Below are 18,000 nucleotides of genomic sequence, written 5' to 3'. Positions count from 1 at the left end.
TGTTTGAAGCTTTTATGAAAAACAAACTTTGAAACACACATCAAGGTATTACTTTAAACAAAGTAATCTTACATTTTTTACATACCTGCATTAGAATTAATCAATTCCGCCTCCTTTTTCTTATTCTTATAAACGGGTCTCTGTTCTCCCATCATCCTTTGCTTACACATGTTGCGTCTGATTGGTTGGAGCCGAGCGCATCCAAAACTAACAGGAATGGTGAATAAAACTATAAATGTGTCTTACATGTGAAATAAAAATAATAAACCCAACCAAGGATTATGTACGTTAAATCTGCGCACTTTCAGATCATGAATAAATTTGGAAAAAACTGTGTGATGGCCACAACATGAAGCGATTTTATTGTTGAATTATCAGTGACACTTTCGTGTGTTTTTGTTGAGAAATGTTAACGATGTCCTTAAAAGAAAGCTTTGAATTAGGGAGAAAAACACGTCGGGGGAGAGGGTCCCCGGTTCTCCAGTTAGATTGTGCTTCATGTTTCACCGTGACGGGGTTATTATTGGAGTAAATGGATGGTGGAGCCTCTGCTCGAAGCGTCTCTGATCGCCGCGAGCGGGTTCATATTTGAATGAATTGACAACCCACAGCGTCTCATAAAAACGTGGAAGGGTACCTTTAGCGTCAGCATGAGAAGTTAAGGGACGTGAAAAATCGTCAGTATTTTACACGTCGGGAGTGAGAACGGGTTGTTTATACACTTTCCTCAGACAGGCACAAACATTTTCACACTTTTTTCTTTTGTTTAAACACTCTTACAGTTCAAACCTTCGTAGAAACATAAGTCCAGTATTATACAATGAAACCGTGCAAAACGTTTCGTCGGCATTGTTGTGTTTGTCGGGAAGAAAACTTACAAACATACAGTGCAGCACTTCAGAGTTACACTGCTAGCGATCGAAGATTTATATAAATTTGAGAAACTAAACTAATTCTGTACTGTACAGCAGCAGTCTCCAACCTTTTTTGCACCACGGTCCAGTTTAATGTCAGACAATATTTTCACGGACCGGCCTTTAAGGTGTCGCAGATAAATACAACAAAATAAAATGATACAGACAAAGACAAAAACGGTGGTATTTTGTAAATCACTGTGTGACTCTGTAACTTTATTAGCAGCGTCCTCCTGAAATGCACCAACAACATTGAGAGTAACATCCTCCTCTCTGTTTCTTAATGCTCTCTGGTCGCTATGGTAACGCGTAAATAGTTCTTTCAAAATTAGACACACGACCACAACACGGGAAAAGACCCAGGGAACCCGACTTAACGATTAAAAACCCTGAAAACCATACTCTTCACACCCGAGCCTCACCTCTCGCGGCCCGGTACCAAACGGGCCCGGGTGTTGAGGACCGCTGCCGTGCAGAAGACACGGCACTAGATTGATTGACAATGGTCTACAGCAATCAGAACGCACAACACAATGTGCTGTTAAAGAAAAAAAAATCAGCGAAAGAGCGAGTCCGCAAAAGGTGAACCGCGTTACAGTGAGGGACCACTGTACAATAATTTCCAGTAGCTGCTGATATATGAAATGGTGAGTTTTGAGGTTGTCTTTAAACAAGTGCATTGTACTAGAAAAGGGTGTTTGAAGTAGGGATGCACCGATACCGGTATCGGCCTCAATACCACATTTTCTAAAGTACTCGTACTCGTTAAAAGTCCCCCGATACCACGGTCTGAGACCTGTCTATGTTTGAACGGCATGTAAGGGGTTAATCACAGGCGTCGAGTGCCCGCCCCCACGCCCCGGCTGCAGCTCAGAGCTGAGAGAAGGGCAGGCGAGACAAGTCAGCCGTGTGGAACTATTTCAAAGTGAACGAAGACGCGAAAATAAAGGCAGACTGCAAATTGTGCTCAGCAAAATTGTCCAGAGGAGGCTCAAAAGGTAGCGCATTTAACACAAGTAATTTAATCAAGCACCAAAATCCCAACACGACAACGAGTACAAAGAGTTTACCCACGCTTATTTACCCACGCTTATTTACCCACGCTTATTATCACAGAGGAGCATAGCTGATGCTATAGCAGTGGGACGGAAAATAGTTGGGCATTTTAAACATTCCGCCTTAGCCTACTACCGCCTCGAGGACATTCAGGGACAGCTCAACCAGCCAATAAAAAGACTGCAGCAGGACGTACAGACGCGCTGGAACAGCACGTATTACATGCTCCAGTCCCTCATTGAGCAAAAGCGAGTGCTGGGGGTGTATGTGTCCGATTATGAACTCCCTGACTATCTCACCGCTCACCAATGGGCTCTTATGGAGACGACTGTTGCCATCCTCGCCCCCTTTGAGGAACTAACTAAAAAAAGTGAGCAGCTACGACGCACTAGCCTCTGATGTCATCCCAGCTGTGACTGTGCTAGACTTCTAAACAGAGAAACAGACGAGTAAATACCTCTCAGCCCCATGTAGCAGTGTGGAAAGTGAAAGGCTTTTTAGCTCAGTGTCACACATTATAGATGAAAACAGAAACAGTCTGACTGCTGATAATGCAGAAAAGCTACTTTTCTTAAAAAAAAACCTGCCACTCACTTTTTCTCTCCATTAAGTGAGTCATCTTAGACTTGATGTTAATACCTACCTCAGTTGCACTGACTGCCACAGTTCTATGTTGGTGGATGTTGTTAGTTTATTCAAATATTGTTCACTAAATAGCAAAGATGTTTATTAATGCCCCTTGTGTTGTCCGAAGCGGCAAAGTTTACAATAAACTGAAAACAATACTGGAGTTGCACTGTCACTGTTTAATTTTTTTTTTCATAATTATTTATTCTGTAATATGTTGCATACAACATGCTTTTCATTTTAAATAAATGTTCTTAATACCAAACCAGTCCCTTGTTTGTTTTTGTTTGTTAAATTATAGGACTAAAGCTGTTACCTGTAAATTTAAATCATGTTTTTATTAAGTACTCGGTATCGGCGAGTACTGAAATGCAAGTACTCGTACTCGTACTCGTTTCCAAAAAAGTGGTATCGGTGCATCCCTAGTTTGAAGGATTAAAAACGTAAAAAGTAATGACTATTTTATATTTATAAAAAAACTTTATGCAGAAAAAGTAGCAAAGAAACAAAAACATAACACATGGACACTTTTGGCCACGAACAAGCTGAAGGGATGGTGATTTTTTTAATGAACCCAAACCCTCCTACCCACCTCGACATGCAAACTCTGTGTGGCTTCACTTGTTCTGTTGATGTTTACATGATCGAAATAACTTGAACACAAACACAAACAAACAAAGATGAAGACGTACCAGAAGGAAAAAACTACAAGTCCCAGCATCCTCTGTGTTTAGGGAGGAGCAGTGAAAGTGAAAGTATTGAGCCTCCGTTCAGAGCAGCAGGTGGAGGAAGGTGGAGCTGAGGCAGGTGAGTGTTAAAATGAATATGTTTCTTCTTATGACATAAAATAATCCCACGCTGTTCGTGTCTGTGGGTGAAATGTGAGGCTCCTCTGTGCTGGTTTCCTGTAAGTAGAGAGGAAGTGAGTTTAGCTTAGCCTCTGTTTAGTGTGAGAGAGCAGGAAGAGAGTGAGAGCTGTGCTGAGGCAGGGTGAGTGTTAACACCGCTCTGACATTACTGTGTCTCTGTGGCGGGAACAACAGGCTCCGTCAGTGGAGGCAAAAATAATCAGACTTTGGTTTTTCAAAGGAAACAACTTTATGTCGGAAGTTCCCGCACGCTCATTGGATAACGATGTGTCAATCTCAAGTTATTAGCCAATGAGCGTGCGGATTCACAGAAAGACCCGCCTTTATCACGGGACTTTAAAAACTACAATGGCGACAGAAACTCCGTGAGTGGAGTTCAGGGTGACGTCATGAAACTGTGACGTTTGAGCCACTTCCTGTTCTCAGTCCCAGCGTCCTGATCACCTAGGTTTCTGTTGCTCTGATATCTGATATTGATTATATTGGTAAACAGGCTGTAGCATAAACATCAGGTCTGTTCTGAAAACTGTCTTTATTTTTTCAAAGTAAGGGAATATCTGTGGTCTGATACCGCAGGCTCATGGGCTAAGGACTTGGATTGACAAGTCAAGCGCAGATGATTGTGTCATTTCTTATAAAGGCTTGTGTGTGTGTGCCTTCCTGTGTGTGTCCTTGTGTCAGTGGAACTGAATCAGTGTGTTAGAGAAAGTGCTCCTCTGCTGTGCCGTCATCGTGTGGATGCTTCTTTTAAAGTTGGAACTTTTTATGATCTGCTTCATTTCATTGAACCTTTATTTCTAACCATGAAGTCCCTTTGAGGTTACAGCCTCCTGGTTAGGTTTAGGCTGTTATTGTGCTTCAGGCTGAAATATGAGGAGTAAGGAGTGGGGCTGGTTCGCCCTCATGACCCTCACCATAACACATACGTCACAGGACAGTGTTTACCACAGAAACTCCATGAAATGATCAATGAGAACTTTAGAAACCCGTCAGTGTGATGCTTCCAGTACAACAGCACCTCTGAGTGTGTGTGTTTGCCTCTCAGACTAACTCCACCCTGACATCAAGAAGATGGAGCAAGAGGATGGAGCAGGATCTGCAGCATCCAGCTGTGTGTCTGTGAGGAGTGACTGGTCCAAAGAAGAACCTCCACTGTTCAGTAATGAACCTGCAGCAACAATGTAAGAGAGCTGCTGACTCATTTATTCAGTGTAAATAATGATTTTTGGTGCAATGGGAGAAGAAAAATGACAAAAACAGTTTTAATAATAAGGATTAAAATATTACAAACTATATTTTTGAGTTTCCTGATGTAGTACAAAAATATATGAACATAACTGTATATAGGACAGATATTTTACAGTTCTTTTAGGCAGCACCAAAAAACAAAAAGATTATTTTTAAGCTGTCTGAGGTAGTGAGTCAACATGTCACACTGGGTCAAAGGTCAGGGAGTAAAAGTGTGTTTTAAAGGAGGTTTAAAAGCAGCGAGTGAAGGAGCCTGTCGAGGTAAATCGTTCCATAACTGATCAAATTCAGTTGGTGGACCTCCGTGTGAAATCAAGCATCTGGTTCACGGAGAGGATAACCCTCAAATGGGCTGTACAACATTATATAGTGAGACAAAAACAGAGATTATCGTAGCCATCGCTCTCTTGCATGGACGTGGCAGTCTTGCTGTCTGCTGCGAATCCTCCCCGTACCTCCGTGACCTCGTCTGGTATCTGCTCCCTCCTCTGTAAGAGACAGTAAAGGAAAACACGTCTCTGCCTAGTCTTGAAAATCTAATCTTATCATCCATTGTTCTTCTAGGGCCTCTTCTTCTTGTGGCCTCAGCTAACTGCTAATATTTAAATGGCTAACATTAACATGTGTGCCAGCCAGGTTCACATTTATGATGAACTATGATTAATTAACTGATGTTGAAACTGGAGCTTTACTGACCTCTGAAATTCCTCCTAAAGTGTTGTTCAGTGTTGTGACAGTCAGCTGCTTCAGCTGCTGCTGGGATGGGCTGTGGCAAAGAGAACAGAGAAAATCAAAATCAGAGTTTTTCTCTGGATTAAAAGCAAGGAAACAACAATATATTCTACATGGTGAAACTGATGGTTTCTGGTGTTTGGGTCTGTTTTTCTGTATTTATGCAGATAAAGTGTAAACTCAGATGAATTATAGCATCAAATGTTAAAGGAAAATATCAGGATGAGTGTCTGTGAGCTGAGAAGGACGTGAAGCGAGCAGTTTATCCCAGAGCTGAAGCTGCTCTGTGTGCAGAGATGAGCTCAGATTCCTGCTGTGATTGATCAACAGTCACAGAAATGTAGACTTGTAGTTATTACTGCAGTGTGGTCACAGCAGATACTGATAAACATGTATTATGAGGATGGATGATCAAGTTTCTCACTCTCTCCTTTAAATCTCAGTTTTTTTCTTCTTCACAGTTTATCTGTTAATTTATTAATGAATAACACTGAAAGAGTTTCTGTTATATTTCCCCTTGAACATCACCTTATTAGGGCGGCATTAGGAAATAGCCCCCCTCCAAAGAATGAATAAATGAATGATGATAATAATAAAATGATTAAAAAGCAGAGCTCAGAGTGGTAGAATGGTCAAACATGGATCCACGGGTGGTTCAACTGCATTTGGTGACGTGACTAAAGCGAATCTTTAAAATAATCCCACCATCAACGGGATGTTGTCTCCTTTACTACGGTTACTTTACTTGGTCACCGTGTGAATTTCTTTGAAATGAACCAAATTCTTTTATTTGTTGGTTGTTGCATATTTAACCTCTACAGTCAGGAAAGGAGGAGATGAGGCCTCAACAATGTTGGGTTGTAGCTGTGGTTCAGGTTAGAGTGAGTGTCCATGGAATAAATGTAAGTCAGTGAACTGGAAACATGACTGTGTTAAACTTTTTTTCCTTTTTATAATGAGTCTAATCAAAGGTGTACAGAAGTATCTCAACTTTGACTTTTCTGTGTCACCATCAGAGCTTCTGCACAGTGTGTTTCTGGGGCAGATAACATTGCAGCATTATGGAGACAAAAAGAAAAGCGTCTGGATTTCTTTAAGTTTAACTTAAAGAAATCCAGACGCTTTTCTTGGACTGTTGGTTTCAGTGTTTAGTCTCATTCACACACTCCCTCAGACTCTTCACACACACTGATTTGCTGACATAAACGCTTTCTTGGCTTCACACACACACTGAGGACCATCTACAGACTGTGAGCTCCGTCTTCTTTGTCTTTGGAGCCAAACTCTGACAAAGTTAGGAACAAAACTTTCTCCAGCGTGTGAACTTTCCTCCTAGACTCAGTCTGAGCAGTCAGACCACATATTTCTAAAGCAGCACATGAAGGTGTGGCTCACACACACACAGGTGAAGGAAACAGCTGCAGTATTAAAAACTGCTTCACTGTCTACAAGTATATGAACTGAATGTTTCTTTCAGGCTGTAAAAACCTTATTTATCCTCCATTACAGTCCTGCATTCAGAGGATTACTTCTGTTACATTAGTACATGTATTTTATTCTGATGAACACATGAAACTCTGAGCTGGATTGAATCCATTGAATCAGAGTCCAGGACTCAGACTAAACACACTGAATGTGTCCTGAGCTCGGCCGCTGTTCCACAGTAACTGCTGTCAGAGTCACTGTTACTGAGTTAGCTTAGCTAGCAGAGCAGCTAGCAGTTAGAGCAGGGGTGTCAAACTCAAACTTAATATTTATTGAAATATATTTATTCCTCCAGATATAAGAATCAATCTTTTCTTATGAACATGTTTTGCTGAAAAGCTGAATATGGAACAAGCAAAGCTTAATACTAAACAATATATATATTAGCTGTATAATACCAGTAGGCCAGCTCTAATAGTAATTTGGGATGGCTTCACGGGCCTAATGTAATTGGGCTGCGGGCCAAATTTAGCCCGCGGGCCAGAGTTTGACACCTATGAGTTTGAGTATGAACTCTGTAAGCAGTCAGCTCGTATGGACTCAAATTGTGGTCATAAATATTTTGTACTTGTAAATCAGGATTTGTAGGTGTAAAAAAGATTTGTGTGTGGACTTAGCCAAAAAAAACCCTGCAAGTTACAGGTACGAATTTTGACCCTATTTTTCTTCCTTTCATCTGATTGGTCTATGTCATGTCAATCACAAATGTAACAATCCAATCAGAGAACAGATGGGTTTGGCTGTCGGAGGGGCACTTTTTTTAAACAGCAGGTCCTTGAAGGGTAATAAAGTTTGAAGCTGGAGGATCTCTATATAAATATCCAATAGCAGTTAGGTCCCCTAACTTTCAGTAGCTGTTGAAAGGATAAAGTTGTGGTATATCAGTGGTTAGAAATACCATTATTACTTTAGGATTAGTTTAACACAAAGTCAGAATTGACCCGGGACCATTGCTGTGAGTCACAGTGCGCAGCATAAAGGTCCTTTCACATCGGACGCAGGATGTGCTGCTAATGCTAACTAAAAGCAAAGAATCCAGAATTTGTTACGCTAGCTGCTGAGCTCTTTGGGTTTTTGCAGCAGCTCTACCTGTACTAGATGCACCTGCTCCTTGTCGTTTCTATCTCTGACTTTATGTCCTCTACAAGAGTTTTTGTTTTTTTTGCTAGTTCTTCAAATGTTCAATAAAAACATGTATGCTAATTCATAACGAAGAAAGCTTTCTAATGAAGACTGTCATTTCCAAAATACACGCTGTTGAAAAGGCTGTGGAAGTTCCTTTATTAAGCACGTAGACCTGTGACACAAAAATCACCAAACTCAGACGACCACAGACTGTTTTCCTTCGTGGAGATGAAGGAAAACACTGGGTTGGCATGTAAAAGGGCATTTATTCCCTTCAAGGACCTGCAGTTCAAAAACTGAGAAGTTAGGGGACCTTGCTGCTATTGGATATTTATATAGAGATCCTCCAGCTTCAAACTGTATTACCCTTCAAGGACCTGCAGTTTAAAAAAAAGTGCCCCTCCGACAGCCAAACCCATCTGTTCTCTGACTGGATTGTTACATTTGTGATTGACATGACATTTACCAATCAGATGAAAGGAAGAAAAATTGGGTCAAAATTCGTACTTGTAATTTGTAGAGATTCACATGTGTTTTTTAGATGTGTGTAACAGCTGGATGAAGGAGAACCATCACAGTCACGTCTCCATCCCGCCTTTATTAATGAACTTCCTGTTGCTTGCAGATGACAGGAACACAAAGTGTTTGTGCCACGTGATGCTGCAGGATTTGTTAACATGTCCATGATGGTAACATCTCCTCGTCTAACTGCAAACACATGAGCGCTCCTAACGGCAGCTATCACAGCCACACAGGCAGACTGTGTCTCACTGTTGCATTCAGGGACATCTGTTTTCCTGTAAAAAGCTGAACTCTAATCTAAGAGGACTGTTACTGACAGGAAACAGCTGCATTATCTGAAGTCTGTGTGATCACAGCTGCTTTAATCACTTCATCAGAGAATTGATCATTGAATAAAACATGTTTGTGTCTGCAGAGGTCAGAGGTCACAGTCTGCAGGATCCAGCTGTCCGTCTGTGAGGAGTGATGTGTCCAAAGATAAACCTCCAGTCTTCAGTGGTGAACCTGGACCAACGAGGTCAGAGAACTGTGATGACTCCTTTACATGTTTGTGTTTTCCTGGATAAATATGACCAAAGATTCATTAAAAAGATAAAAATATTAGACTTTGTCCTGTAGCGCTGTGTGGCAGGCAGGATTGGACCCAAACACAACAGGATGAAGTCAAAGAGGCAGCTTTATTTCAGCTGTGAACATGCAAACAGCAGAAATAAGAAAACATAACTGTAGGTTTGCAGTGAATGAAGCCTCAGCTCGACGCTCCACTTTGTCCCTCTTTTCCTTCTCCAAACAGCCACATCAGGAGTCTTTGATGGAGTTTTAAAATATTTCATTACAAATGTCCAAAGATGGGTTCAGGATACCTGAATCCACAATTATTAAAGCTAAAATAGTTCACAGGGTTTGGACTTTGTTAGGTGACGAGAGAACATCAAAGTGTTTTTATCTTTAAACAGTATTTTTATCACTTCAGTTGCTCTCACAGCCCTGTTTGTTATTTTACCAGAGCTCTTATGTTTCACTCAGTGCTCCCACCAAACACCTTGGAGGACACATTAGTGTGATTTAGATTTCATTGGTGTAAACACCAGTCACACAAGCTAACCCATGGAGGCAGCAGCAGGCTTTGTGTTTGGTAAAGTCTGTTGGCTTAAACTAAGAGAGTTTAGTTTGTTAGCACAAAGAGCTGTCAGCTAAAGCCCCGAATGCACTTTGAATACAGATGAACTGAGAAAAACACTTTAAATACAGCAAACAGTCAAACTGACAACATGTTTTTCTGCTGATCATCCACAGCAGTACATTTAGCATTCATGCTAGCAGCAGGCTATGACTGTCCACTGAGCACCAACACAGGTAGGAGTGAGCAGTGATGAAGCAGGACTGTGGGCAAGTTTGAGCTACAATCCTATTGGCTTCTCAGTTTCTCCAAAGAAAAGGGGAAAAATTCTTGGTGTTGTGAAGATGTGAGTTGGTCTTGTTGTCGTGGGGCTGGAAGGATGCTGGCAGTGAAAGGCTTTTCATACAGTGTTCAGTAACAGAATGAGAAGAAAGCCACTGCACATGAAACAAGGTGCTCGTAGTGTTTGTTTACTGTGTTTGTGCCACAATGTCAGATCAGTTGTAGATTCACATGCAGACTTGTCCAGTGAAACCAGTGCAAGTACTGCAGTACAGAGCAAAGACTAAGCAAGGGTGTTATTGTAAACCTTAACAAAAGACTGTTATGTGACAAAGAGTAAGTACATTATTTTTATGAGATTGTTCATCATGTCTTTAATTTAATATTTCCAGTTTTTTCTTCCTATCTCATGAAGCTGTTACATTTATTTTTTTTCTTTTAGGATCAATAAGAGGCCAGAATCTCCTGGACCTGAACCCAGCTGTGTTTCCTTAAAGAGCAACAAGTCGAAGGATGTTGGTGTTCACTTTAAAGGATGTTCTTCTGCTGCTGAGAGGTAATGTGTGTCTAGATGTTGTTCCTGACTCTGTGTTTTTGAATAAATCCTCATGTTTAATATCAGCTCAGCTCTTTTTCACACACATTTCTATGTTGGTATGTGAAGCGGTGTGTGTTGGAGTGTTTCCACAAACACAGCAGTCAGAGTGGAAAGAGTGGATGTTGTAGGAGGTGTTTGTGTAGTGAAGAGGCTGAGTGTCTGTAGGACTCCAGCTGCTCCAGCAGGTGTCTCCTTTGTGCTTTGCTTCAAACACAGTGTAGGGAGGAGCTTCCACTCAGGTGTTTCAGGTGTTGCTGGATGGAGGAGGACAAATAGTTTTTCCCTTCAGTGACACTTCAGCAGCTCAATGTTCTGGGGAGATGTTTGTCTTTGTGAAGGTTTATGGATTATTGTTCTTACTTTGGTTAAACTGAGCAATACATTTTCCATCTAACATTTAAAGTAAATTTCCAGGTGAAAAAAAAGATCTGCAGCTGCAGCCTCTGTGATGTTTCAGTCTGAAAGTAACAAATTCAACCAGAGTTCAAACAAAGGCTTAATATACGTGTGTATTTGATATAATGCCAACAAGTACAAATAGGTGTTCTTAAAGGTCTTAATCACAGAGCTCTGATAAGTCTGGTGACTTTCACAGTCAGCAATTTTGCTGCCTTTTATTTTATATTGGCCTTTTTAAAGCCCTTCAAATGCTCCCACATTCATACAGAGCTTTTAATAGCAAACTCCTTTAAAGTCCTTCTCCTCTCACACACGATCACACGACTGATTTGTCTGCAGCAGCTGTGTTACTGCTAGTATTTTATTATGTGTGTAATCTCCTCATATTGTTCCTATGGTTTAGTTTGACTTCCTTCTGCAAACTCAGCTGCTCTGTTGCTGATACACGTCTCCATGAATATGATTGATCAGATGCTGCCAACACCATGTGTTTCATGTGGACGCTCAGCTGAAACCCTGGGTTGACTTATCGAGTTAATAACAAGCTTCACGTGACTGTGAATGCTAAAGTGAATCCAGATAAAGGAAAGAGACCCTGCTAATGTTGGACTCACTTCTTAGTGTAGATCCCAGGAGGAAGTTCAACATAGCCAGCCATTCTTTGTGCTAGCTCGACCAAACCTGAGACCACAGTGCAGGATAATGATTATCATCTGTCTCTGTCAAGGACATTTAAAATCCACAAATAACAAAAATAATTATATTTGATCATTAAAAATGTGTTTTCAATTAAAAAAGCATGAGCACACTGGTGGATTACAGAAACATGAAAACTCGTTAACAGTAAAGTTAATTTAGGCGTAAACAAAGTGTCAAACATACTTAAGTAGAAGGACTGATGTTTGTGTTAAAATACCCTCTTAAAGCTGAAATAATGATTCAACTCCTTTACTCAAGTAAAGGTAAAAGAGTGCAGGCTCTGAAATGTACTCACAGTATTAAAGTAAAAACTCCATCTTTGAAGGAAATTTCTGCCAGTTTTTGTGCAAAGTTACCTGAATTTCTACCTCCAACATTAATATGAGAAAATTATCTGAACTTTTATTCTAATGAATTTAATCAGCTTGAACATTTTGTAGCACAAAAGTAGAAAAAACCCAAAGGGAATAAAAAATAGCTCCATTTGCTGTTGCCTGCATTGTAGATGGGTGGCTTTGCCTCAACACCTAAACAGGAAAATGAGTTTAGTCAAGTATTAAAGTGGGATTGAAGAGGTCAGGAAACCAGAGATCAGGTGTTGTGGTGCAGCATGGTCACAAGAATCATTTAGAAATGGGTCAAAATATTTTCTCTTCTAGATTTTTTGCACACAGTCTGATGTGCTGCTGCTCTGAGGTTTACTGCTCTCTGTGTACTTAGAAAACTGTGAGGTACAAGTAGATTTGACACAAGTTATAATGGCTGATTTCCATATAACGGTGGAATCCAAACATCCAAACATCACTTCATTGACCTTTAGCTTGTGTCTGTGTGTGGACAGACATAACATGAGCTAATTGTACATTACTCCTCCACAGAGTGGACCAGGAGAGAGCAGAGGTTTCCACTGGTCAGTCTGCACAGCAACATCAAACACACCTGGACTCTGTGGTTATGGTTTGTAGTACTACGTTTACATTTGTTGTTTTCAGTCACCTCTATGCTGCACTTTGTGGACCAGAGGATTGTCAGTGTGTCCAACATAAATCAGAGTTTGGGCTCCATGATTTCAGTCAGATTGGGGTGACTGGAGCTCAGGAGGTGAGCAGGTCAGCTACTAGTCAGAAGGTATGTGAATCAAACCCTGGCTGACAAATGTACTGGGTAACGTACTAAACCCAAGCTGCCCTCTGATGCATCCATCAGAGTGTGAAAGAAAGTATATAAGCATAGAACAATGTGCTTGGTTGAATGAGGCATGTTGTATAAAATGCTTTGTGTGCACAGAGTATCAAAGAGAGCTATATAAGAACCAGTCCATTTACCACTGGGTAATTCATATAGTCTTCTTCTCTAGCATCTGGAGAAACACATCACAACATTTGTGAAGAATGAGCTGGAGAAAATCAAGAAGGTTCTGTGTCCAGATCACCCAGAAACCATAAAAAGCCAGAAGGAGGATGAGGAGATATTTGAAGGTGAGGATGAAGATGAAAGAAAGAGCTGCAGAGAAGCATTTCTGAAGATCACACTCCACTTCTTGAGGAGACTTAAGCAGCATGAGATGGCTGACCATCTGCAGAGCAGTAAGAGAATTTCTCTAAACACTGAATATTGATCTTTCCTAATAGCTGAAGAAATGGACCAATAGACATTCATCCTTTCAGGGTACTGAAAGGCTATGATATTTATTGTATAATATTTTTTTCTGAATTTCTTACCTTCAGAATTTGCTCCACTCTGTAAACAAGAACATAAAGCCCAACTGAAGAAGAAGTTCCAGTGTGTGTTTGAGGGCATCGCTAAAGCAGGAAACCCAACCCTCCTGAATCAGATCTACACAGAGCTCTACATCACAGAGGGAGGGACTGCAGAGGTCAATGATGAACATGAGGTCAGACAGATTGAAACAGCATCCAGGAAACCAGACAGACCAGAAACAACAATCAGACAAGAAGACATATTTAAAGCCTCACCTGGAAGAGACGAACCAATCAGAACAGTGCTGACAAAGGGAGTGGCTGGCATTGGGAAAACAGTCTTAACACAGAAATACAGCCTGGACTGGGCTGAAGACAAAGCCAACCAGGACATCCAGTTCATATTTCCATTCACTTTCAGAGAGCTGAATGTGCTGAAAGAGGAAAAGTTCAGCTTGGTGGAACTTGTTCATCACTTCTTTAATCAAACTAACGAATCAGGAATCTGCAGGCTTGAAGACTTCCAGGTTGTGTTCATACTTGATGGTCTGGATGAGTGTCGACTTAATTTGGACTTCAACAAAACTAAAATCCTGACTGAAACAAGAAAGTCCACCTCATTGGATGAGCTGCTGACAAACCTCATCAGAGGGAACCTGCTCCCTTCTGCTCGCCTTTGGATAACCACACGACCTGCAGCAGCCAATCAGATCCCTCCTCACTGTGTAGACATGGTGACAGAGGTCAGAGGGTTCACTGACCCACAGAAGGAGGAGTACTTCAGGAAGAGATTCAGAGATGAGGAGCAGGCCAGCAGGATCATCTCCCACATCAAGAAAGCTCGAAGCCTCCACATCATGTGCCACATCCCAGTCTTCTGCTGGATCACTGCTACAGTTCTGGAGAATGTGCTGGAAACCAGAGAGGGAGGAGAGCTGCCCAAGACCCTGACTGAGATGTACATCCACTTCCTGGTGGTTCAGGCCAAAGTCAAGAGGATCAAATATGATGGAGGAGCTGAGACAGATCCACACTGGAGTCCAGAGAGCAGGAAGATGATTGAGTCACTGGGAAAACTGGCTTTTGATCAGCTGCAGAAAGGAAACCTGATCTTCTATGAACCAGACCTGACAGAGTGTGGCATCGATATCAGAGCAGCCTCAGTGTACTCAGGAGTGTTCACACAGATCTTTAAAGAGGAGAGAGGACTGTACCAGAACAAGGTGTTCTGCTTCGTCCATTTGAGTGTTCAGGAGTTTCTGGCTGCTCTTCATGTCCACCTGACCTTCATCAACTCTGGACTCAATCTGCTGGAAGAACAACAAACAAGCTCTCAGACAGAGAAATACTTCTACCAGTGTGCTGTGGACAAGGCCTTACAGAGCCCCAATGGACACCTGGACTTGTTCCTTCGTTTTCTCTTGGGTCTGAAGACTAATCAAACTCATTTGCAAGGCCTGATGACACAAACAGGAAGTAGCTCACAGACCAATCAAGAAGCAGTTCAGTACATCAAGGAGAAGCTCAGTGAGAATCTGTCTGCAGAGAAAAGCATCAATCTGTTTCACTGTCTGAATGAACTGAATGATCGTTCTCTAGTGGAGGAGATCCAACAGTCCCTGAGATCAGGACGTCTCTCCACAGATAAACTGTCTCCTGCTCAGTGGTCAGCTCTGGTCTTCATCTTACTGTCATCAGAAAAAGATCTGGATGTGTTTGACCTGAAGAAATACTTTGCTTCAGAGGAGGCTCTTCTGAGGCTGCTGCCAGTGGTCAAAGCATCTAAAAAAGTTCTGTAAGTTATAAAGTTTTTATCATTTAATTTGGTTGGTATGTTATGGAAAAACACACTGCCATCAACTTCTGTTTTGTTTTTTGTCAAAATCACTGTAATATAATCACTGTACCTTTATATACATGTGACTTGTATTAATGCTGCTGCCCTCTTGTGGCTAAAATGTAACTATTTTATTGTTATTAGGGAGGATTTGAGAGTAACATGCCAAGTGAGTCAGCACCTTCGCTTTAGCTTAAAAAATCCAAATTCTTATGTCATCAGTTATAGTTGCATGTATTCATTATAATTTTATGGTTGTATTAAATAAATACATCACTAATGAATTAGTTATTTCAGTAATTAAAAATGTACATAATTAATTAAAAAATATATTGATAATGAATTATCAGTTAATTTCATTTAAAATAATTCATTATTTATTTATGTACAATTCTAATTAATTAATTACATATTTAATCAATTATTGGTTTGTTTTCTATTTTAATTGTTTTACTGACACATTTAATGAATTATTTAATGATGTATTTATTTAATTCACGTTGCTACTCCTGGCCCTGCATCACTGTTCATAAATACATGACTGTAGCTCAGGTGGCAGAGCAGGTCAGCCACTAATCAGAAGGTCGGTGGTTCGATCCCAGGCTGCCTCCTGGCTGCTGCATGCCAAATATCCTTGGGCAAGATACTAACCCCATATTTGCCTACTGGTGGTGGTCAGAAGGCCCGGTGGTGCTTGTGTCCGGCATGTCAGTCCGCCCCAGGGCGGCTGTGGCTACAATGTAGCTTGCCATCCCCAGTGTGTGAATGACTGACTGAATGTAGTGTGTAGTGCTTTGGGGTCCTTAAGGACTAGAAAAGCGCTATACAAATGCAGGCCATTTAGCATTTACATTTTATTTGTCAGCTTCACCCATCAAAGTTAGGGGGCTGATCAAGTCAAAACCATTGCTTTGGTCTGGTGGGCGTTCTTTTAGTGGGCTTTTCTGTCACAGCCTGCGTGGCAGACTGTGATGAGGGGAAGGAGGACCCAAATGCTGGACTCTTTGATGAGGTCAGTGCATTTATTTACAGTGATGCTAAATAATCCAAACAACAGTAAATCCCCAGTGTGTTCCCGACTCTGACATGTCCTCTTGCCAGTGTTAGTTTGTTACTCCTGGGGAATAACAAAGAGGCAGCCGTCAGCAACACCACAATGCAGCAGACTAACCTTAACTAACTCACCAAGAGACTAACGTGAAGTTACACAATGATCCACCATTGGAGAGAGCTCCACCACACTCCTAAGTAGCTCCTCTGACGAGGCTTGATCAGCTGCAGGTGTGAGTAATTCTCCTCTGCAGGTGTGGCCAGGCTCCTGGCTGACACACCCACACACACACACCTAGATACACAAACATGGAAACAGGAGACAGCAGCCCCAAAAACACACGTGTCCATAACTCCTTACAGGCCCTGGGTCACCCAGACCCTGGTCCCATGACAATTTCTCAAAACTAAGTAGGCCTACACACCAGGGTTTGGACATGTGTGGACCCAAACTATACTTAAACTTTACCCTTTTTTGTGTGTCACCAAATACACTTTAATATCTTCTAGACAAGAATGTAGTGGCATAATCTTTAACCTCCTAAGAGCCGAACTCCTCCGTGGCATTCATTTTTAATTTCTCTTTGATATTTGGGCTGATTGGGACCTGATGAATGTAAAAACAAAGAATTACCAGATTTTTATTTTATAATTTTACCAAATTTTTGTTTCTGAGAAAAATGAGAGCCACATATGAGGATATTGGTCTAAAATTTCGATAGCACAGTGGCAGTATAACATCCTCGTAAGTGGATATCAGGCCCTTGTAGAGCAAAATGTAGTATTTTGGTCTAAACAACCCAAAATGTGATGCCCACATATGTGGACGCCAGGTCCTAGGAGGTTAAATATGTGCTCACTTTGTCAAAATGAACCTAATCATCTCTGATGAATTCAGTGATTTCTGCCAGCTCACCTTGCAAGTGGTCGAGCTTATACCGCCGACAACGCGGCACATAACTTGTAAACCCCCTGCTGACTATCACCTCTTGAGTTATTTATTTATGTTAGTTTCATCTGTTCCTGCAAAAAGTAAGCACGTGTTACTGATGAAAAGTCCAAAGCAAAGTCTAAAATTTGAAAACAAAAAACAAAAACCTGTCTGATTCAGATCTGATCTTTAGGGGGTTTCAATAAGCAGTGAGACCCGTGTATATGCATTAGGGGTGGGTTTTGATTATCGATTTATCGTTTAAAATCGATTCTCACTTGGAAAACGTGATATCGATTCATTAAAATCCTGAATTGATTTTTTAATATAAATTAATTTTGGCCAAAATGCCAGAATCTCAGGTTAAAGGACGCATTTGAAGGTTGGATGATGGAAGCAAATTAGTAGCTGTGTCCCAAAACGTCGGCTGCATCCTCCGGAGGCCGCATTTGAAGGCCGATTACGTCACAGGTAGGCGACGAAGGCTGTCCGTATTCGTCGACTCCTTCAAATGCGGCCGACAAATGGGTCCTTCATTTCCCCGAATTTGAAGGATGGGTCGGGTGTGTCCTTCGTGGCCCACCATATCCCAGAATTCATAGCACGGCCCAGCCAAATTTCAGCTGCCAACAATGGCGGCCGCTACTAAGATTTAAAATTACTCTTTTTAATCTTTATGGGTCACAAAATAAACTTTTAACATATTTTCAGGTGAGAAGGTAACTCTGTAAACTTCAAATATCTGCTTGGTTTATCAAGACATCGCATATTTGCAAAAGTTCGCTCTTTCGCTACTCAGGTTAAAC

General features: G+C 41.2%; 1 protein-coding gene across 2 annotated transcripts in view; it reads left to right on the top strand.

The window, feature by feature from the left end:
* The first annotated feature begins 4,514 nt into the window (after positions 1-4,514).
* The window catches only part of LOC148105774 (NACHT, LRR and PYD domains-containing protein 12-like), a 121,871-nt gene continuing 108,385 nt past the window's right edge, over positions 4,515-18,000 (top strand). For both annotated transcript variants that reach the window (XM_087838943.1, XM_087838945.1), the window contains exon 1: positions 4,515-4,647. In XM_087838943.1, the coding sequence (XP_087695069.1) occupies positions 4,538-4,647 (110 nt within the window). In that variant the 5' untranslated portion in view covers positions 4,515-4,537. The remainder of the gene's footprint in view (positions 4,648-18,000) is intronic.

The sequence above is a fragment of the Neolamprologus brichardi genome, chromosome 3 (genome assembly GCF_056152115.1).
Source record: "Neolamprologus brichardi isolate AB-2024 chromosome 3, ASM5615211v1, whole genome shotgun sequence".
NCBI classification, from domain to species: domain Eukaryota; kingdom Metazoa; phylum Chordata; class Actinopteri; order Cichliformes; family Cichlidae; genus Neolamprologus; species Neolamprologus brichardi.
Note: the sequence above shows the minus strand (reverse complement) of the source record. Positions and strands in the feature narration are given on the sequence as shown.